The sequence below is a fragment of the Miscanthus floridulus genome, chromosome 14 (assembly GCF_019320115.1).
Source record: "Miscanthus floridulus cultivar M001 chromosome 14, ASM1932011v1, whole genome shotgun sequence".
Taxonomy (NCBI): domain Eukaryota; kingdom Viridiplantae; phylum Streptophyta; class Magnoliopsida; order Poales; family Poaceae; genus Miscanthus; species Miscanthus floridulus.
The window spans coordinates 87530451-87553323 of NC_089593.1; the positions used below are offsets into that span (position 1 = coordinate 87530451).

The 22873-nt window shown below is 46.5% G+C and overlaps 1 protein-coding gene across 1 annotated transcript; it reads left to right on the forward strand.

The window, feature by feature from the left end:
- The first annotated feature begins 1269 nt into the window (after positions 1–1269).
- LOC136503929 (UPF0481 protein At3g47200-like) lies at positions 1270–22511 on the forward strand. Its single transcript, XM_066498848.1, has 3 exons — positions 1270–1343; positions 22000–22225; positions 22314–22511. Exons 1-3 carry the CDS (start codon positions 1270–1272, stop codon positions 22509–22511), a joined length of 498 nt encoding a protein of 165 aa, XP_066354945.1.
- Positions 22512–22873: the final 362 nt, after the last annotated feature.

Below are 22873 nucleotides of genomic sequence, written 5' to 3' on the forward strand. Positions count from 1 at the left end.
ATACGTAGCACGATTTAATTTAGAGAAGTATATATATCGTTTTGGTGCAAGTGCGTGGACGTGGGGATACAGATAACGAAAAGCCAAGACCTACAAGAACTAAACAGATACTTAGAAAATTGAAACCAAGTTATTGCGCTGCTTATACCTAGCAAAAGACTGAATTGATCCAAAGACTAGATGGAAGAACACTTTTTTTTCTCAAACACGCACGAGAACTAAGACAAAATTTGAGTGACGGTATGTTACTAATGGACCTCTATAGCTACACGAAAGATGGTATATTTTCTTTGGAAACCTAGAATTTGAGTGGGAGCATATGCCCCCGCTCCTTGTGCACTGGGTCCGCCCCTACTGAGGCCCACGGCGGTGGCAGCGGCACACCTGCCTAGGCCGCCGGCAACGGACATGGTATTGTCAGGCTTTTTTTTTTGCGAATTATGACATCGACATACTTGCTCAGGCCCACGGCGGTGTTGAGGCCATGGACTACGACGATGCCGCTACAGATGAAGATGGCGACACAACTGCGGAGGACGGAGACGACGGCAATGCCAGCATAGATTGACGGGGAGGTTGCCGCTGCCCTGACAGCGCCCCTGCTAACGCAAGGAGCGCGGTACTATCCAGCTGACTTTGTCATTGCCCCCTGGGAGTGGCCGATGGTGGCCACCACCCTAGCTCGCCGGCTGAGGTGGTCGCCACTACGCCGCCCTCCGCCACCGACAGACGCACTTGACGTTGTTAGCCCTAGTTCCACTACTACACAAACTTTACTGGAGGCGGACGTTTTCGGTTTTCCGCGGCGGGCAAAGCCGTCCGCCGCGGCCTAGAGGCCACGGTAAATCGTGGCTTAACCGCGGCGGGCGGCTTTGCCCGCCACGGTTAATCTATTTACCGCGGCGGGCGGTGTAACGTGTCCGCCGCGGTAAATATGCTTTTACCACAGCGGGCACGTTAGGATGCCCGCTGCGGTTAATCATTTAAAAAAACAAAAAAAACAGGAGCCCGCCGGCGAGCCCGTTCTCGAGCCCACCGGCGACGGATCCGGGCTTCCCACGGCCGCCACCACCTCGCCAGTCGCTCGCAGGGGACCACGCCGACGCCTCCTCGTGGATCCCCGTGCCTCCTCGCGGATCCCACCGCGCCGACGCGTCCTCGCCCGCCGTGGTGGAGGTCCCAGCGTCGTGGCCGTGGTGGAGATCCACCGCCGGATCCGGTCGCTCCACCGCCAGATCCACGGAGGAGGAGGGTGCAGCCGCCAGATCCATGGGGGAGGAGGTCGCCGCCGCCGGATCCGTGGAGGAAGAGGTCGCCGGATCTGGAGAGAGGAAGAGGGAGGAGTGAGGGAGATGGAGAGGAAGAGGGAGAGAGGGAGATGAACTCACTGGATTTGAAACCCTAGCCCCGCGCCGTCGTCGTTCATGGAGGATCCATGGGGGAGGAGGAACCCTAGCGCACGGGGAAGAGCCACTCGGGGAAGAGGAGGCAGCAAGCGCACGTGCTGGGGGCACCGGAGGGGAGGGAGGAGCACACGGCAGCGTCACGGACGAGGCACCGCCGAGCTAACGGAGCACCGGGGGAGGTCGTGCGCGGAGTAGGGATGGACGGCGCAGGGGAAATCGACGGGAGCGAGAGGGGCCGAGCTGGGAGAGAAGTCATTTTCCCTTTTTTTTAAGGAAACCATCGGGCGCCAGATCTGGGCTGAATCCGGTCGTCGTCCACATTTTAGGTGGCGGGTATTTTCCGTGGCGGACATCTTAAGACGTCCGCCATGGTAAATCGATTTACCGTGGCGGACGCGTTAAGATGTCCGCAGCGGTAAATGTGGATTTACCGCAGCGGGCAAATAAGGTTGCCCGCTGCAGTAAATCGATTTACCGTGGCGGACGCGTTAAGATGTCTGCTGCGGTAAATGGGGATTTACCGCAGCGGGCAAATAAGGTTGCCCGCTGCAGTAAATCATTTACCGCAGCGGGCGTCTCAGTGGCCGGCCGGACACCGAATTACCGTGGCGGGCAAAAACAGTGCCCGCCACGGAGGCCAATTATGCAACGCTGCGCAAGTTCATTTATGTAGTAGTGTTCGTAGCCGATCATTGAGTTCTTAGCTTATCATTAGTAAGAGTAATTTGGTGTCTAGCTTTCATATTTTGGTTCATTGGATGTGATATTATTAGGCAATATTCGCTAATATTCTGTTCTCTACGTGACGTTATTATAACATGCATTCGCTTTGTTTATTCCTGTTGCCTAGTACCTAAGAGAGACACAACACTTTCCCTCCAAATCCGGTAATACGATGAGTACGTAATTAACCTGGAGCAATGTTGACTACGCGCTACTCCCTCGGGCTCTTTTTTTAATGTCAACTTTCACTAGGTTTATAAAAGTCATTAGCAATATTTATATCTCTAAATAAGTTTATTATTCTAATGGTGGCCTATTACTAATGGACCTCTATAGCTACCCAAAAGAAGGTGTATTTTCTTTGAAAACCCAAAATTTAAATGAGGGCATGCGCCCCCGCTCGTGTACTGGGTCCGCCCCTGAGCAAGAGACTCCAACACCACTTAGTGTCTTGTCTTTGCACCTTGCGGGCTGCAGATATTCCCTGGTCCTGCTCACTTTGCCTGCTTGGTTTTTCAGATTGCATATATAATATACATTCGATCAGAATTCAGCACACCAATGCAAACTTGCAAAGAACCCCAAGAGGCTAGAGGACATGACGAGGTAGCATCGAGGAAAGCGCATGGCCGGGTGGCAGAGGTAGAGCAGGCAGTTGCCGACGGCTGCGCGTCGGAAGAGTCCGCGCAGTGGCACTGCCAGTGCATCTACCCCATGCCTGTGTGCATCAAGGATCCGAGCCCCAGGGCGTGCAATTACGCCTAGCGCTAGCAGGGGCGAGAAGGGGAGGGAAAGTAAGACACCGAGGGAAGAGAAACGCCGTGCGAGAAGATCTATATGCGTGTGGGAACCCGATGACTCGGTGCGGGAGGCCCCGTTGGCGAGGGAGCGGCGTCTGCTGGCTCTCTCTAGTGACCAGTTTCAACGGTTATTTTTTTTAATTTGATAAACAATATCTGTTGGACTCAAATCTAAAAGGATTAAGTCCACGTTTGCCACCTCAACTATTGTGTCGGTCTAATTTTAACCTTCAACTACAAAACCGTCTAGTACTGGTACCCCAAATGTCAAAACCGTTCACTTTTAGCACCTGGGCGGGGGCAAGGTTGTTTTGACCGACGTTGAGCGGTTTTGACACGTGTAACACCCCGGTGTTACGATCGCATTTAGCACCGCGTTTTAGGCCTAAAAAAATTACCGAAACAATTCTGTCGGATTTTAAAATTTTAAATTATGTTTAAAATACCTGCTAGCGATTCTAGCAAGTAAATAGTGAATGGCTTGTCCTGTTGGATTGAGCATGAAAACAATTTTTGTTACAAAAATAAAATATCACTTGTGATTAGAACTTAAATAAAAATTGGAAGTTAATCGTGTTAAAACTTAAAATAAAATAAATAGGAATGAGAGTGTTAGGTGGAGAAAATATTTTTATACGTGCCCTGCTGTGAATCAGTCTTTTGATTTCTGGCGTCATGTCGTGTTGCTCTGTGTCTAATTGTCCTTGTCGGCCTACGTTGTTCCGTCATGCTCTTGTCATTGTCGCAGCTCCGTGGTCTGTCTCAGTGTTCCGCCATGCTGAGCTGTCTCATCCTTGTTTCTGCTGTCTCGGTGACTCTGTTTCTCTGCTCCCCTTTTTGCAAATCCTTGTCATGTACGCCGTCAACGCAGCCGTCGTCTCGACGCCATCGCCTCACGCTGTTTCACGCTGTGCAGTCCCGACAGCCCACGCCCTGCCCTCGTGCGCCTGTCTGCCTCGGTCTCTAATTTCTCTTCCGAGCCGAGCACCAGCTTTGGTTGCATCCGCCGTCGTCATTTTCCCCCGCGCTCTTTCTCCCTCCCTTTTTCTTCTCTGCAGCCGAGGAGGCGTCTCAGTTCCCTGTACGCCCGTAGCCGCCCTTTCCCTCCTTGCGAGCACTCTGCTGCGGCCTCGCAGCGCTGCCTCCCTCGCGAGCGCGCATCGCGCCCCGGCCACGCTGGTCTGTTGCCGCACCACGCGCCTTGGCCGCGCCTGCCGTGCTCCGCCCGGTGGCCGCACCACCGCAGCCCGCAGCGCCGCCCTCCCTGCTCCTTCGTGGCTCCACAGCGCGCTCGTGCCGCACCCGAGCACTACTGACTACCGCTTTCCCCGGCCGCGCCCGCCTCATCGCGTATGCGCGCCACCGCAGTGCAGTCGCCCATGCACATGAGCTGCCTCCGCTTTCCAATTTCGCGCAGCTCGGGGTACCCCAATCCAATTCCTTGCACCTGCGGCTCACTAGGGAAGCTAGCTAGACGCCCAACCGGCATCGTGTACCAGAGGTGCGCTGTTGCCGGCCATTTTGGCATTTCTATCGCCGCTGGAGCAGGGCGCAATTGGGGGTAAGGTCCTAATCATCAGTAGTGGTTCGATTGTTGGCACCAGTAGTCTTGTTTTGACCCCCTCTGTCGGGTGCTCACCTTCCTTCGGCCAGGGTCCTCGCCGGCGGCACGGTGGCGTGGCCATGTCTGCCTTGGAGCGCCGCTGCCCTGGTGGCTCACGCATGGCCAGGCCGGCTCGACCGCCCTTCGCTCCAACCGGATCTGCAGCGGGATTCGCGGTGAGCCCCCAATGCTATTCCGCCACCTCCGCCTTTCCTAGAGTGCGTAGGTCCACCGGAGTGCGTGCGCCATTGTCGCCGTCCATGACTGCTCGTGGGCAGGCATGCTCCTGCACGCCGCCGCCCTTGCCGCGGGTCGTTGCGGTCCTGCGTGGCCGCGCGGACCCCATGCTGGCGCTGCGCCACTCGCGGCTAGCGTTCCGTCGCCATCGAGCATTTTTCCGGTCGAGTTTGGCTGCCGGTCGGCAAGCCCGGTGCCGTGCTCTGTTCCTGGGGAGGTCGGGTACCATGGTAATGCGAAGACGAGTAACTTCGGGGTCCTAAATGCAAAACGTGTGACTAAAGTAAATAGTGTCAATAGTGGTAAGAAAAATTAGAAAGATAACGAGGGCTCTTTTGGAAGAATGCCGCAACCGCTGCGGATCCCTCCTGGGCCGGCCTGCTCCCGCGCGTGGGCCGGCTGCTCACCGCGCCTGGGTTGGTTTGTTGGGCCACGCCCGCGTCCGCGTTGCTAGGCCGCGTGGCTGACTGGGCCGCTCGCGCCCCGTCCATGCAAAACGTGTGACTAAAGTAAATAGTGTCAACAGTGGTAAGAAAAATTAGAAAGATAACGAGGGCTCTTTTGGAAGAATGCCGCAACCACTGCGGATCCCTCCTGGGCCGGCCTGCTCCCGCGCTTGGGCCAGCTGCTCACCGCGCCTGGGCTGGTTTGTTGGGCCGCGCCCGCGTCCGCGTTGCTGGGCCGCATGGCTGACTGGGCCGCTCACGCCCCGTCCGCGCGCGCCTTTGGGCCGCCTGTTGCCTGCGCGCGCCGTTGGGCCATGTGACTGGCGCCAGCCCGTTTGACTTGTAGAGAAATTTCTAAGTTAGTTTAAAAAGGTAAGGTTGTAGAAGCAATATAAAATAGCATATGAGTCCAAAAATAACGAAACCAGTTTTGTTAGTCCCCTAAAATCATGCTCTACATGTTAGTATATTTCGTTCACGTAGTTTGGTAATGTTTTTGGGAGCTATATAATTAACCTAAGATACTTAATATTGTAAAATATAAATTTATAGGAATTGTTGTGATCAAGTGGTTATAGTGTTGAATCTGAAATTTCTACAGTAGGCTCCTAACAATATTAGGTGATCACGGTAATTTTTGTAGCTCCAGGATAATCCGTTACTAGGTAGCTAATGATGCTCTATTTCGAATAAGGATTAAATCGATAGAATGAAATAAAGAAACACTTTAGTTTATATAACTAAAAGAATTGTTGAGGAATAACGTCTTATCCGACAACGTGTATGTGTAGCCTAAGTACGGTCGTCGTTAGAACTAGCTCATTAGCTTGAGTGGTGTAAATAGCATTTCATGAGTCACGGTTGTAGTTGATTAATTACATCTTTGCATTGCATCGCATGCATATCATATAGGTACGATGATGGATCAACGGATCGATCCAAGGATGATTGGGAATCCAAAGATGGTGTAAGGGTATTCTCTCCAGGAGATGATGCAATGGGCTTCTATCCAGTTGATGGTGGATGATCTGAAGATGCAGACACTAACTTTTTAATATATCTTACCTAGGCAAGCCCCGGTGCATAACCCCTACTTTCTACAGTTTAAATTATATTTGTGCATTAAGTTTTAAGGAGTTGAATGAAACCCACTTGCATATATATCTTTATCGTATGAGCATTACTAGTATGACAGGATCGTGTAGAATGCTATGCTACAGGACTCCGGTAGAAGTCGAGTGATTGTCTGTCACTCGTGAGATATAGGAAATATGTTACTATATGATTATCACTTGGAATATATAAAATGGTGGAAAGGAAAATGGTGACCGGGCAGGGATATGGTTTGGGTATTGGTGGGTGTAAGAAGTTGTGTCGCCACGGATGCGGGTCATAGCTTGGTTACACCGTTTTTCCCTGTCTGGTCGGTTAAGGACCGTTCGTTGCATAAGACTCTAGGCAGGTCAACAGACTTATTATCACGAGCACATACTTGTGTATGGGCGCTTGAAAGACTTGTTGCTCTCTTGTCGCGGATCCGGCTCTTTCCGGACCGACTGTCAGGGTTTTATTTTGGTGGAGGAGGTCCTTGCACCGCACTGAGTCCGGGACTCAGGGGCGGGGGCTTGGAGTCCCAGTTTGGACGGGACCTGGACACCCGGGACATGAGAGTGATGGGTTGGTCCTGCTTGTGCCCGGGGTACCAGCGGGGCGTGTGTTTTCGGGGTACCCAGCTGGGGGCATTGATTCACGAATCGCCGGGCAATCCGGTACGGCTTGTCTACTATTTAGCATCGTAGTAAGAACTGAAAGATGCAAGATGGAAGATGGAAAAAGAAAATCTGATTGCTTACCACCTGCTTGAAAGTAGCACAGGTGCTTACATAGAATGGTTAGTTAATGAACCAATGCGGCTATTAATAAAAATCGAATATAAGGACGCACGCTTAGTAATGCTTCCTGCAAATGCAACCCACAAGCCAGATAGCCTTGCATATCCTTGGAGTCTTTTCTTTTCTCCTGTCGAGTAAGTCTTGCTAAGTACAATTGAGTACTCAGGGTTTTATTCCCCCTGTTGCAGGTGACAGGTGGATGCTAAAGCTGACCCTTGTGTGTGGATTCCTCCTGGTGGGCTCAGTGAGGATTCCTTTACGCTGCGATCGTAGTCTTTATTTACAACTCTCACCAAATGTTTTTATAAATAAAAGTTTATAATCTGTTGTCATAGTTGTTATATATCAATATTTTATCATGTCATTAATAGATGTTTATTTCCGTTGTAACTCTGTTCACATGTTTATATTCCGCTGTTCAATTAAATTATTCATAACTCTGATAATATAATTACATTCCGCTATTATAATAATAAATGTTATACCCTGATGTACATGTAAAGTGATGTAAGAAATGGTAAAGAATGATGTAAGCTTTATTCTCTCATTCGTGATCCTGATGGCAAAAATATGGATTTTTGGGTTCTCCCCTGGGGTGTGCCCGACGGAACCGAGTAATTTAGTGTTCTCCCTCGAGTGCTTAGTGGCTAATGGAAGACAAGCACTCCTGTGAGGCATTAGATTAGGCGGTTCTGCCACAGGTGGTATCAGAGCGCAAATGAGGAAATACAGCTTCGAAAACCTTTTCTAAACTAAAATTTGACAACAAATTTCTTTCAAAAAGTTAGGACGTTTGTATGTGAAGTTATATAAGTAGCCCTATTACTATGGTTATGTATCTAGGATAGATGGCTCTCAGCTGACTTAGATAGGATTAATCAAGTTTCTGCAGGTACACTGACTCGAGCATAGTTCGATAGTATCGACTAGTTACAGGGAGAGAACGATTTGCCAAAAATCTGAGAACGGTTGCCCTATATGTGGCAACAGTGGAAGGACGTATAGGACGTGCATTCATGCATATCCCGTTGGTGCATTGTGGCGCTCGTGTTGCTTGTAGATACGCCCTCCATCGTATCGAAGGGTTTTCTATTTTTTAAATTTGAGTCTCGTCACACGATTTTGTAGTTTTGAGTTTTTTCATTTGAGGACGTTAAGATGTTAAAAAATAATATAAAATTTCAAAGTTTCCTGAAAATATCATAAGTTACTATTCATATGCAAAAACCGCCCAGAAACCAGCCCAGGGTTGACGGGTTCAAGAGTTTGAGAGCCAAAGTTATCTGGTTTTGGAGTTCGAGGTTGAAATCTGGACTTTGACGAGAGTTCAAGGTTGTAAATTGGACTTTGCCTAAGAAAACAAAGTGAAAGCAAGTAACTTATGTCGTGCAGAACGACGACCTGATCAACGGGTTAGTGCTTCTGCTCCTTTCCCCGACGTTGTGGCCACTGGTGACCGACGTGGGGCTCGCGCTGCACCCGCTGGTCATCCTCCGCTGGAGCCTCCTCCATGGCCCGAGGCCGGCCAGCCCACGGGCGCCGCCGGACGCGTCGGTCCCGACAGACGACATCCTCATCCGGTCGGTGGAGGAGCTGTACGAAGCAGGCGTCCGGTTCAAGCCACTAGTAGAGAACAGACCTTTGATCCAAGGGCTAAACTAGGCTCTAGTCCTAGGAAATATTGCGCCTGGGACTAGAGAGACCTTTAGTCCTGGTTGGTGGCTCCAACCGGGACTAAAGGTTCCTGCCCAACGGCTCCTACGCCAGGCCGTTGTGGCAGGGGACCTTTAGTCCCGGTTGGAGCCACTAACCGGGACTAAAGGTCGACCTTTACTCCCAGTTGGTGGCTTCAACCGGGAGTAAAGCTCTTGTCCCGGCTAGTGGCGTGGCCCGGGACTAAAAAGTGACCTTTAGTCCCGGTTGGATCCACCAACCGGGACTAAAGGTCCCCCCTATAAATCCTACTGGCTATTTTCTCCCTCCCCGAGCCCGCCCGAGAGCTTCGGATCAAATTTAAGCAGTGTTCTTGCTCTTTCTCCATCCATTCTTTGATTCCTCCATCGATTTCTTCGATTCCTCCGTCGATTCTTCGGTTCTAAAGGTTACCAACTTCATACTCTCATGGTTCACCATTGTCTTATCTCATTTTGTTCACTATATATATATGGTTCTTTATTGTGGTTTTTTTCATTTGTAAGCAATTTGAGCTTAAAATCACTTCAAGCTTGCATATTTACATGAAGGTTAAAGTAGCTATTAAAAACTAGTATTCACCGTTCATTTGTAGCATGCATAGCACACTTCGTTGTTTAGAGATATAGAGAATTTTAGAGTTTTTTTAATTTTATTTGTTTATAAAATGAGAAATTTATAGTGTATTAAAAAATGAGTATAGAGAGTAGATGACAACTGCTTCCGGGTCCTCGGCCTCTCATGGGTTTCCAAAGCGACTTAGGTCGGGCCTCCCACTCATTGCATGCGGCAAGTGTCATGGTTTTGCAGTTGTGTTGCTGTCTCTGTGCACTTCACTCGTCTTCCTCATTTCTTTCTTCCACCGTCAACCTGCTGCATCTCGGTATACCAGTAGAGGTTTGAAGCACACCGGGGACTAGTGCCTCCGACTGGTATGACAGATGCAATGCAAGGCCATGCAATAGGAAGCAAATCCATTCTCTTTTGACGATACGCCCGTACAGCCGGGCCTGACAGATTTGGTGGTTGAACGGGTCCGTCGGCCGTCGCCGTGCGACTGTACGACAAAGAACGACATCGATCGATCATAGTATTTTATTGTCTGCCGGTCCGGGGTGCAATGCAATGCAATGACAATTGACAATGCGTTGTTAGGTCAAAATATGGTCATTTCTATGGACTCCGCGACTAAACATTTTATTTTAACTTTTTATGAAATGAAAAACTTAGAAAATAGTTAGAAAATTATAGAAAATCCGTACTAGTTGAACTTGCGGACCGTGTTCAGCTCGGCGAGCATGTTCTCCGCCGAGCGCTAACGGACATCAAGGAGGAGCTTTGATTCTATGAGGGAGAGCGGCAACGGTCGTGGAAGACCGTGTTCCCTTCCTCATAGAATCGGAGCTCTTCCTTGACCAAGTACGGTGCCGTCCGGTGGAGAAATGCTCGTCGAGATGATCACGTAAGCAAGGTCAACTAGTACGGATGGTTATTTATTGAAACATGTTTTTGAGCTATAAATCCTGCTGGCCGTCTTCTTCCTCCCTGAGCCTGCCCGAGAGCTTAAGTTCAAATTTAAGCAGTGTTCTTGCTCTTTCTCCATCCATTCTTCGATTCCTCCATCGATTTCTTCGATTCCTCCGTCGATTCTTTGGTTCTAAAGGTTACCAACTTCATACTCTCATGTTTCACCATTGTCTTATCTCATTTTGTTCACTATATATATATGGTTCTTTATTGTGGTTTTTTTCATTTGTAAGCAATTTGAGCTCAAAATCACTTCAAGCTTGCATATTTACATGAAGGAAGGTTAAAGTAGCTATTAAAAACTAGTATTCACCGTTCATTTGTAGCATGCATAGCACACTTCATTGTTTAGAGATGTAGAGAATTTTAGAGCTTTTTTAATTTTATTTGTTTATAAAATGAGAAATTTATAGTGTATTAAAAAATGAGTATAGAGAGTAGATGGCAACTGCTTCTGGGTCCTCGGCCTCTCATGGGTTTCCAAAGCGACTTAGGTCGGGCCTCCCACTCATTGCATGCGGCAAGTGTTGTGATGAGACGAAGATTATGATGGAGTACCGAGTGAAGAAGGAGGGTCCCAACAAGGGTCGCATTTTCTACAAGTGTCCGGATCACAATGTGAGTTATTTTATCGTATTTAATGACTGGTTAGTTTATACCTATTTTCATGATGGTTGTAATTAAAGTTCTAATTTTCTGTTTTAATTTCAGTGGGATGGCACTGGATGTTCAGGCTTCTACTGGGAGGAAGAGTATGTTGAACTCGTGCAAAAATATCTTGCACAACAGGCAGATATGGCGGCTAATGAGGCAGTGATCCAGCCGAAGAAGCCCAAAGATGTTGAACAAACAGGGGATCTGTCTATTTTAGTTGGGATTGGACGCGAAATCCTTGTGCTGCTGAAGTGCATTTTAGCTTTAGTGTTTTTAGTGGTAGTTGGGATTGTCTATATTGTAGCGAGGCTTTCTTAAATTTATAGCTTTTGTGATGGTATGCATGTTGTATAATTAACTAATTATGTTCTAGGTTTTAATACAGTATTTATGTCATGTAATGCAGATGAGTCGGCATTGGATGTACAATGCTGATCGTCGCTCCCAAGAGTTCATGGACGGCGTGCATTCTTTGTTACATGCGGCCGAGGCAAACAAACGCGATGGTTTCATGTGCTGCTCATGTGCCGTATGTAAGAATACGATGGAATATGCTAACTCAAAGACTCTTCATTCACACTTGTTCAAGTCGGGTTTCATGCCAAACTATATTTGTTGGACGAAGCACAAAGAAACTGGAGTTGTAATGGAAGAAGGTGAAGAAGAACAATGGGGCGATGATGACATTTTTGCTGAATATGGTGCCTTCAATGATACTGTAATGGGGGAAGCTAAAGAAGAGGTGGGGGCAAAGGAGAAGCCCGCTGAAGAAGAGGTGGGGGCAGAGGAGAAGCCCGCTGAAGAAGAGGTAGGGGCAGAGGAGGAGCCCGCTGACGATCTTGGTCAGGCCATTCGTGACGCACAAAGAGAATGCGAAAGTGAAAAAGGAGAAGATCAAGTTCGACCGCATGCTAGAGGATCACAAGAAATTGCTATACCCAACTTGTGATGTGGGGCAGAAAAAGTTAGGTACCACATTGGAATTGCTGCAATGGAAGGCAAAGAATGGTGTATCTGACAAGGGATTCGTGGAGTTACTAAAAATCCAAAAGAAGATGCTTCCGAAGGATAACGAATTGCCCAGCACTACGTACGAAGCAAAATAGGTAGTCTGCCCTTTAGGATTAGAAATCCAGAAGATACATGCATGTCCTAATGACTGCATCCTCTACCGTGACACGAAGTACGAGAAGTTAGATGCATGCCCTGTATGTCACGCGTCGCGGTATAAGATCAGGCGAGATGACCCTGGTGATGTTGAGGGCGAACATCCCAAGAAGAAAATCCCTGTCAAGGTTATGTGGTATGCTCCTATAATACCACGCTTGAAACATCTTTTTAGAAACAGAGACCATGCAAAGTTGTTGCAATGGCACAAAGAAGACCATAAGGTAGACAATATGTTGAGACACCCTGCTAATGGGTCCTAGTGGAGAGCAATCGATAGAGAATTCCCCGAGTTTGCAAGTGACGCAAGAAACTTAAGATTTGCTTTAAGTACGGATGGTATGAATCCTTTCGGGGAGCAGAGCAGTAGTCACAGCACTTGGCCTGTTACTCTATGTATCTACAACCTTCCTCCCTGGTTATGCATGAAGCGTAAGTTTATTATGATGCTGGTGCTCATCCAAGGCCCAAAGCAACCTGGCAACGACATCGATGTGTACCTGAGGCCACTAGTTGAAGAACTTCTACTTTTATGGAACAAGCTAGGTGTATGCATGTGGGATGAGCACAAGCAGGAGCACTTTGACCTACGAGCATTGTTGTTCGTAACAATCAATGATTGGCTAGCTCTAAGTAATCTTTCAGGACAATCAAACAAGGGATATAATGCATGCACGCACTATTTTGGTGACATGAAAGGTATATTCTTGAAAAAGTGTCGCAAGGTCATGTACCTTGGGCATCGACAATTTCTTCCTGCAAATCACCCTGTAAGAAAGAAAGGCAAGCATTTTAAAGGTAAAGCAGACCACCAGACCAAGCCTCGCAACTGAACTGGTGAGGACGTCCTCGATATGGTCAATGATGTGAAAGTAATATTTGGAAAGGGACCTGGCAGCCAACCTGTTTCGAAGGACGCCAACGGTCATGCACCCATGTGGAAGAAGAAGTCCATATTTTGGGAGCTACCCTATTGGCAAATCCTAGAGGTCCATAGCGCGATCGACGTGATGCACCTGACGAAGAATCTTTGTGTGAACCTGCTAGGCTTCATGGGCGTGTATGGGAAGCCTAAGGACACAATTGAAGCACGACAGGACCTGCGGTGTTTGAAAGAACGAGACAACCTGCATCTAGAGAAGATAGATGATGGATGTCAGTACTTAAGTCCTGCCAGCTACACTCTTAGCAAAGAAGAGAAGGACAACTTGTTTGAATGCCTAGATAGCATTAAGGTACCGTCTGGATTCTCCTCGAATATAAAGGGTATAATAAATGTGCCAGAGAAGAAATTTGGACACTTAAAGTCCCATGACTGCCACGTGCTCATGACTCAATTGCTTCCAGTTGCATTAGGAGGAATTCTACCACCAAATGTACGTCTAGCCACCGTGAAGCTATGTGCATTCCTCAATGAAATTTCTCAGAAGGCAATCGATCCAACAGATCTAGCGAAGCTACAGAATGATGTGGTTCAATGTCTTGTCAGCTTTGAATTGGTGTTCCCTCCTTCCTTCTTTGATATCATGACACACCTCCTAGTTCATCTGGTCAAGGAGATTACTATTCGTGGTCCTGTGTTCCTACACAACATGTTCCCCTTTGAGAGGTTTATGGGAATCCTGAACAAATATGTTCACAACCGTGGTTGCCCAGAAGGAAGCATCGCCAAGGGCTACGGAACAGAGGAGATCATTGAGTTCTGTGTTGACTTCATTCCCGATATTAACCCGATTGGTGTTCCTGAATCGCGACACGAGGGGAGACTAAGTGGAAATGGGACAATAGGGAAGAAAACATATATTGGTAAGGGTGATGATTATTTCACACTACATAGTTCTATAGAACTCCTCCTTGGTAGATCCGTATATCGAGACACACAAGAACCTCCTCCGATCTGAGTTCTCAGGGAAGTCTGAAGCATGGATTACGCGTCAGCACATGGAAACTTTCAGTGACTGGTTGCGAAAAGAATGTCAGGGTGATGAGAGTATTGATGAGGAGCTGTATTTGTTGGCTAGGCAGCCATCGTGGCATATCCTCACATACAAAGGGTACGAGATAAATGGGAATACATTTTACACAGTAGCACAAGATAAAAGGAGCACCAACCAGAACAGTGGTGTCTGCATAGATGCCACCGACCCTAGTGGGAACAAGCAAACATACTATGGCCGCATAGAGGAGATATGGGAACTAGACTATGCATCTCATTTTAAGGTACCTTTGTTCAAGTGCCAGTGGGTAAAGACAACTGGAGGTGGCGTAGCAGTCGACAACCAGTATGGAATGACAACAGTGGACCTCAACAATATTGGGTACAAAGGAGAACCATTTGTCCTTGCGAAGGATGTGACTCAGGTGTTCTATGTCAAGGACATGTTTACAAAACCAAAGAGAGGGAAAAACGACAACCACCCAATCAATGATGAGCCAAAGCGCCACATAGTTCTTTCAGGAAAAAGAAACATCGTCGGAATCGAAGACAAGTCAGATATGTCAGAAGATTATGAAAAGGATGACCGAATTTCACCCTTCACAGTGAACAAAGACCCTAGCATCCAGCTAAACGATGAGGACCCTCCATGGTTATGGCACGATCATAACCAAGGGACATATGTCAAGAAGAAGTTCATTACTGTGCCCGCTTGATATATATATTGATGTTCAATAGTGTGTATTAGAGACATTATGTAATAATTGTGAATTTATGTTTGATGTTGAATTATGTCACGTTGAAATGATGTGAAAACAAATTTATGTTTGATGTTGGGATTATGTCACGTTGAAATGATGTGAAAACAAATTTATGTTTGATGGTGGGATTATGTCACGTTCAAATGATGTGAAAACAAATTTCCAGTCGAAACACAAGAGTTTTTCTGAATTTAATTAAACACTATATTTTTGCATTATCGAAATAGTAATTTAAACCCTATATTGTGTTTTAAAACTTGTTAAAAAAATTAAAACTTTAGGTCACATAATTTTCCTGTGTGCAATAAAGCAAAATAGAATCTATATTTTTTTAAAATATTTTTATGTCTTTTATTTAATTTTCTGTGCAATTAACTATCCTTTTATCATTTGTGTAAAAAGAAATATATTAAAATCCTAATGAATTGGCGGGCATCGAAACTGCAGTTTGGCCGCCCGCCAAAAACCTTTAGTACCGGGCGCCACCACCAACCGAGACTAAAGGTTACCTTTAGTCCCGGGCGCCACCACCAGCCGGGACTAAATGTGTGACCTTTAGTCCCGGGCGTTAATAGGGACCGGGACTAAAGGGTCTTTAGTCCCGGCTGGTGGTGGTGCCCGGGACTAAAGGTCCTCTCCCTTATATAGGTTCTGCGCCCGCCCCGGCCCCTCTTCTTCCTCCTCCTCGATGTCGCACGCCTCGGCCCCTCTTCTTCCTCCTCCCCGACGACGCGCCACCCCCCGACCACCCCGGCCCGTCCCCGCTCCGCCGCGGCCAGCCCCGCTCTGCCGCGGCCATCCTGGCCCCGCTCTGCCGTGGCCGTCCCCGCCGCCGGATTGGTGCCCTGCCCCCTGAACCGCCGGATTGGAGGAGAGGAGGAGCAAGGCAGTAGAGGAGAGAGGGAGGTGGAGGAGAGAAGGGAGAAGGAAGAAGGAGAAGGGAGGAGGAAGGAGAAGGGAGGAGGAGGAGCCTCGGCCGCCGGCCACCGGCCACGCCCCTCGCCGCCTCGTCATCACTGCCTCTGGACGCCCATCACCGCCTCCGGACGCCCATCACCGCCGACCCCTACGTACGTCGATCGTCACCGCCGACCCCTACGTACGTCGATATGTGTTTGTATGTGATATATGCAGAGGAATGCCTCGTTGTGTTGTATGCAGAGCAACGCCGTCGTTGTGTTGTATGCGGAGCAACGCCGCTTCGTTGTGTTGTATGCAGAGCAACGCCGCCTCATTGTGTTGTATGTGGAGCAACGCCGCCTCATTGTTTTGTATACGGAGCAACGCCGCCTCGTTGTGTTGTGTGCGGAGCAACGTCGCCCCGTTGTTGTATATGCGGAGCAACGCTGCCCCGTTGTTGTATATGCGGAGCAACGCCACCCCGTTGTTGTATACCCTAGCGAGAACGACGATTCGCCCTAGCGAGAACGACGAATTCGCCCTAGCGAGAATGACGAATTCGCCCTAGCGTTCTCGCTAGGGCGAATTCGTCGTTCTCGCTAGGGCGAATTCGTCGTTTATATGACTTGTTTACATATATGACTTGTTTATATATATGACTTGTTTATATAACTTGTTTACATATATGACTTGTTTACATATATGAGTTGTTGACATATATGATTGTTTACATATATGAATTGTTTATATATATGACTTGTTTATATGACTTATTTATATATGTGACTTAGATTTATTTTGTTTATGACTTATTGTACATATATGACTTGTTTACATATATGACTTGTTTATATATATGTGACTTAGATAAATTTGTATGTGACTTATTGTATATATATGACTTGTTTATATATGTGACTTAATTTTTGTTAAATTTGTTAGATATGGCTGCCTCGGGAGACAACATGGAGGAAGAAATGATGAATATTATTGCCAATGCTGGTGAGCAGGATGTTGATGACGGAAGTCAATACCTAGCTCTTGAAAATGAGCAAGAAAATATTTTGCAAGAAAACACAGGCGAGGTATATATACTAAATATATATTATATGTGAATATTGTATATATTTCTGTGTATAAAAGATATTTATTTATTATTTTTTTTATATGTAGCCTTCTGGATCGGCGACCACAACGACGAAGAGCAAAAATGTTCGAGGACCGAAGAAACCACTGGAGGGCCGGTACATAATATCGGAATTCAACATCGAGACAGGCGAACCACTTGGTCCACATAAAAGGAAATTCGTGGAACATTGTGGGTACCTTGTAAGGGACAGAATTCCGATCAGTATCTGTGAATGGAAGAAAAAGATCAACGAGCCTGATGTTAGTTTTGTCTCTGATGTTGACAAGAATTTGCTCTAGAATGATATCCTTGCCCATTTCACGTTGCAAGCGGATGATTATGATGATATCAACGATGATGAATTGAAGGAGCTAGTTCGATCGTGGGCTATGAAGAAGATGGCCACACAATTCCAGACTTGGAAGAAACACCTATACAACAATACATCAAGAAGAACGAAATGCCGAATTTCAATACTACTACGGGCCCGATCTCGAAACAGAGGCCCTATTGGAATGATTTCGTAGAGTACAAGACATTAGCAGAGGGTGAGGCACGGGTGAGAAGGAACCAAGAGAATGCTCGAAAAAAGGTATACCACCATGACATGGGATCAGGTGGCTACAATACTGCCATTCCGAAGTGGCAAAAAATGGAAGCAGACATTATTGCCAAGGGGATCGAACCAGAATCAGCCAAGTGGCCCCCACGCTTGAAGAATTGGTTTTTCGATCATGGGGGAAGACTCGACCCACAGACTGGTCTGGCAGTGTATGGGCAAAAACTCGAAACAGCAGCACGCCGATTGGCTTTTGCTATAGAAGCTAAAGAGATTGGTGTGTTCAAGACCAATAGAGAGAAGGATGAGTTGACGTATGCCATCAGGACTGCTGAACACACTGGCCGAACCAGAGGCTTAGGACGCAACACTCCATGGGTTCATGGTTTCCCTAATGATAGGGAAACCTACCGAAGCTGCCAGAGAAGCAAGGAGGAGCAAGCAGCGTGGGTGACAATGTTGGAGGAAATGGTGCTTGAAGCAAAGGAGCAAGAAAAAGCAATGGAAGCAAGAATGTAGGAAGAAATCAGAAAGCAAGTGTAGATAGCAATGAGTGCCCAGAGGCAGGCATCAGAGCCAGGAATGAATGTTAATATTAGCCCCCCTGGTCAGTTGAAAAGCAGCTGCGCTTCCACTGAGCTGCCAAAGCAAGATGACGCAGCGCTGCGCTTCCCCGTTGATGATGTCACTACTCCAATGACATCAATTGAGCTACATGTTCCAAGGGGGAATGACATAATCAAGGTCGCTGTCGGTGTTTTTACTCCTCCAGACCCTACCAAGACACCAAGAATCCATGGGGCACCAATACAACCTAGATATGCTAGGGTCGCAGTGGATAAAGTGAGCAAAGGTTATGAGGATCTAGCTCTTGACATTCTTGGAGGTGATGGAGAGAAGACTCTGGGAGAAGCAGAGAAGGCATATATACTATGGCGCAAGCGCTACATCATTATCCCTGGGGCATCTGCTCCACCGCCAGCAGACATTAGGTGTGGACAAAAGTTAACAAAACAATTTTTTGATAATTTTCTATGGGCGTGACTAATAATAAGCATTTACTTATATCTCATTATTTTTTGTACTCACAAAGCAGGGCCTCCGCCAACCAAAGTCCAGTTGTTGCTTCTCCCGACCATCATAGTGCTCAGGGCAATGATGACGCCTTCGAAGGCACTGCTGCATCCCCACCATCTCCAACTCCTCTGCCGCCTCCAAGGAAGTCCACAACTCCTCCGCCGAGGTCTCCAACGCCTCCGCCGCCTCCAAAGTCTGCACTGCCTCCAAGGCGGTCTCCAACGCCTCCCCCGCCTCCAAGGAAGCCAGCCCCTAAGAGGTCCGCCCCGCAAACGAAGCCATTGCCCTGCCCGCCGGCAAAGAAGCAGAAAGCAAATACTCATCCAGTTATTCCCCAAAAACTATCTTATGAGAAAAGTGAACAGGAATTAAAGGATGCAGTACAAAAAGAAGTGACAGATTTCTTTGAAGGTGCAAAATAGGCACAACGAGTGAGGGAGAACCCGGAGCCATCATACTTCTTCCTACCTCCGGATCAGCTAAGAAAGAAGTTGGAACAAAAAAACAGGATTCTCTTAAGAGTGCCGCGAAACAACTGATATCGGACTATGACCGCTCTCTCACCAAGTCATATGAGGCGGCGCAAAAAAAGAAGAGAGTAGGAAAAGGTGTTGCACAACTCGGACAACAATCGCAACAATCAATCCCCCCTTGTCGTTCCTAACGAATATGGTTCAAACTTAAACTTAGTGGCGGAGGTAGACGGCTATGAGTCGTTTCTTCGGTTTTATGAGGACACTGGTTTGAACCTTGCCGAAGTGCTCGCTGAAGGACCATCTGCTCCGGAAGTGGATCCTTACAAGAAATTTGTACCAGGCCAGAGTCTATACAACCCAGAGAAATTAGGTGAACTGGGTAAAGATGGCAATGGGCACAAAATATCCGCGTGCCCGTGGATAGAAAACCCGATGGGCATGAATATGGGTTTAAGTTTATGCCCACGGGCACGGATATGGGTGTGATTCTAAACCCGATGGATATTTGCTCGTGGGCATGGAAAAATGATATCCGCACCCGCAAACCCGCTAGACCCGCGCCAATGACCCAATAAGTCTATATACGGTTGTATGTCTTTATTCGTGTTAATTTGTGATGACTTGAGATACACTAATGTAGACTTTTGATGACTCTTATATGGTCAATGTGTCATACTTTATCTAATGTTGAGATATAGACGTTTATTTTTTGATATATTGTTTCTTACTTGCTATTAAGATATGGTTGGGTGCTTTGTTGCTTCATTTTTGCGGGTATACGGGTGTGCCCGCGGGCATGTGATATCCGCGGATAGCGGGCACGGGCATAGTTTTCTACCCGTGACGGTTAACGGGCGCGGGCGCGGGCACGGATTTTTGCTCGCGGGTATGGATATCTAGGGCTAGTATCCGCGCGGATTTTACCCGTTGCCATCTTTAGAACTGGGTACGCAAATATACCTGCTAAACGGGTGGTACATGTCGGCGTCTGATGCGGGACAAATCTATCTTTCTGTCGGAATTAGAAACCACCATTACTTCCGTGGCAATGACATTATCTATGTCGAGCTTGCAGAATTACACCAACTATGCCACCTGGACTCTCTCGACAAAAGTCTCATTAGCTGCTATTGTCTGTAATTATGATTATTTTCTACTATATTCACAATTTCTTTATTATATATTCACAATATATATATTCACAATTTTCATGTATGCAGATATGAGATGACAGAACTTAGAAAGAGAAAGGATAATGATGTTGGGTTCGTTGATCCGTATGTCATATACAAACACCCTAACCCCCCAAAGGATTATAAGCCTCAACCTGAGAGAAATCTCATGAATTTCTTAGGTAACCAACGCGACAAGAAGGAGATACTCTTCCCCTACAACTTCAAGTGAGTGTTATTATAAGTAATTAATGTCGATCATATATATGGAACATCAATATTTCCTTACTAGCTAGTTACCTCTCTCTCTCTCTCTCTCACACACACACACAGATATATATATATATATATATATATATATATATATATATATATATATATATATATATATATATATATATATAGCCATCACTGGATATTGATGGTCATCGATATGGTCAATAGTAGATTGAAAATCTTAGACTCGTTGAGAAAACCGCAAACGGAGTATCAAGACATGATAGATATTATACAAGAGTAATTAATTTAGTTTCTCTATAACAACATATATATATAATGGCGCCGATCTCTCAACAATTATTAAAGGTTAAATTATTTTTTTATTTTATTGGGAGCAGGGTTTGGAAAAGGTTCATTGAGGAACAAAAAATGAAACATTGCAAAGCGCCACTGGGTATAATCGCACACAAAATAAGTACTATAACTACACATTTATATTCAATTAACACCATATGATGATTTCAATTCACCCTAATTGATTTTTTTGTCGTAAAAGTGGGTTCTAAGGCAGGAACAGGGTAACAACTACTGCGGATACTATGTTTGCGAGTTCGTCATGGCGTACTCAAAGAGAACTCCTGAAGAGCAACTCAAAGTACGTATATAAATACTTTTTCCTTTATATTATTTCGATCGTATATTTACAATTTCTTTATTGCTCTCATTTTGAATAAGTAATTACATGAGCAATACACACACACACATATATATATATATATATATATATATATATATATATATATATATATATATATATATATTAATACTTTTTCCTTTAACTTTTATTGAAGACTGAATGGTTGAGGAAAAGAGTCATACGACTTGACCAACTTAAAGCAATTCGAGAGACTATAGCAGGATTTCTAAATGACCAAGTCATCAACCCCAACGACGAGTTCTACAATAACCCGAATGAAACGTGGATGCCAAATCTGGAGGAGTGAATTGCTAAGAACATAAACAATTTATATATCAAACCTTTGTAATATATATATATATATATATATATATATATATATATATATATATATATATATATATATATGTATATATATATGTATATATATATGTATGCACATATTATATGTACATAAAATAACGTGTGTGTATATATATGATCATCATATATATATGCATGTACGATTATATTCGTTTGTTATTTATGTACAAAGTTCGAATGAAAACTTACGCGTGTGAAGTACACATATATATTACTATTAGCAGTGTATTCAAAAATGTATTTTAATATCAAAACTAATCATTAAATGAAAAAAGAAACCAAAAATAGAAACCAGAAAAAGGAAAAAAAAGAGGGACATTTAGTCCCGGTTGGTGTTTCCAACCGGGACTAAAGGTCCTGCCCCGTGGCAGTCCCTGACTAGGCCTGGAGACCCCCTTTACTCCCGGTTGGTGTTTTCAACCAGGACTAAAGGTCCCCCTTTAGTCCCGGGCGTCAAGCCGGGACTAAAGGAGGGTACCTTTAGTCCCGGATTGGTGCTCCCGGTTGGGAAACCGGGACTAAAGGGGTTTCCCAACCGGGAGCAAAAAGCCTTGCTGCACCAGTGAGCGTAGCGCGACGAGCAACCTCCTCGACATCCGCTTCCACGACGGCACGGGCACGCTCTACCTCCCGTCCATCGCCGTCGACGACACCACCGAGTACATGCTCCTCAACCTCATGGCCTTCGAGCGCCTGCACGTGGGCTCCGGGAACGACGTCACCGCCTACGTCTTCTTCATGGACAACATGGTGGAGTCGGCGCGGGACGTGGCCCTGCTCACGTCGCGGGCGGATCGTGCTCAACTCGCTGGGCAGCGACGAGGTGGTGGCAAAGATGTTCAATCGCCTGTCGAGGGACGTGGTGCTGGAGCCGCAGAGCGCGCTGGACGACGTGCACTGGGAGGTCAAGGCTTACTGCCGGAAGCGCTGGAACCAGTGGCGCGCCAACCTGGTGCACACCTACTTCCGGATCCCCTGGTCGTTCCTCTCCTTCACCGCCACCGTCTTCCTCCTCGTCCTGGCCATCACGCAGATAGTCTACACCATCCTGCAATACTACAGCGGCAGCAACTAGCTACCTTGCCCGACGAGAGCGTCGAGTTTTATTTTTTCATTTATCAGCTATCGCTATAGCTTTTTTCGAAAGGACGACAAAAGCTTTGCCGCGATTTCTATTAGACGATGAAAGGAAAAAAAAGGCAAATGCCCACCCAGTTTTTTGAGTGGAAACTGGGTCAAAAAACCATACAACTCAGGAGAGTGCTCCACTCGTCCTAACAACTTTTGAACAACTGTCACAACTCACGCCACTACTTGTAATTTGATCGCGTCTACTCAACTAACAACACCCACCCAACTAAGACACCTCAACTAGAGAAATACAACTTGGAGAACCGTAGGGAGCACCGAGCACCAACACCGAGCACTGTCACTGTA

Bases quoted from the DNA above. Each gene is read 5' to 3' on its own strand.
- LOC136503929 (XM_066498848.1), top strand. From the start codon at position 1,270: ATGGGGGAGGAGGTCGCCGCCGCCGGATCCGTGGAGGAAGAGGTCGCC. The intron at 1,344-21,999 runs GTGAGGGAGATG...TTGCTGCACCAG, and splicing joins GGAGAGAGGAAGAGGGAGGA to TGAGCGTAGCGCGACGAGCA. The intron at 22,226-22,313 runs GCGGATCGTGCT...CTGGAGCCGCAG, and splicing joins TGGCCCTGCTCACGTCGCGG to AGCGCGCTGGACGACGTGCA.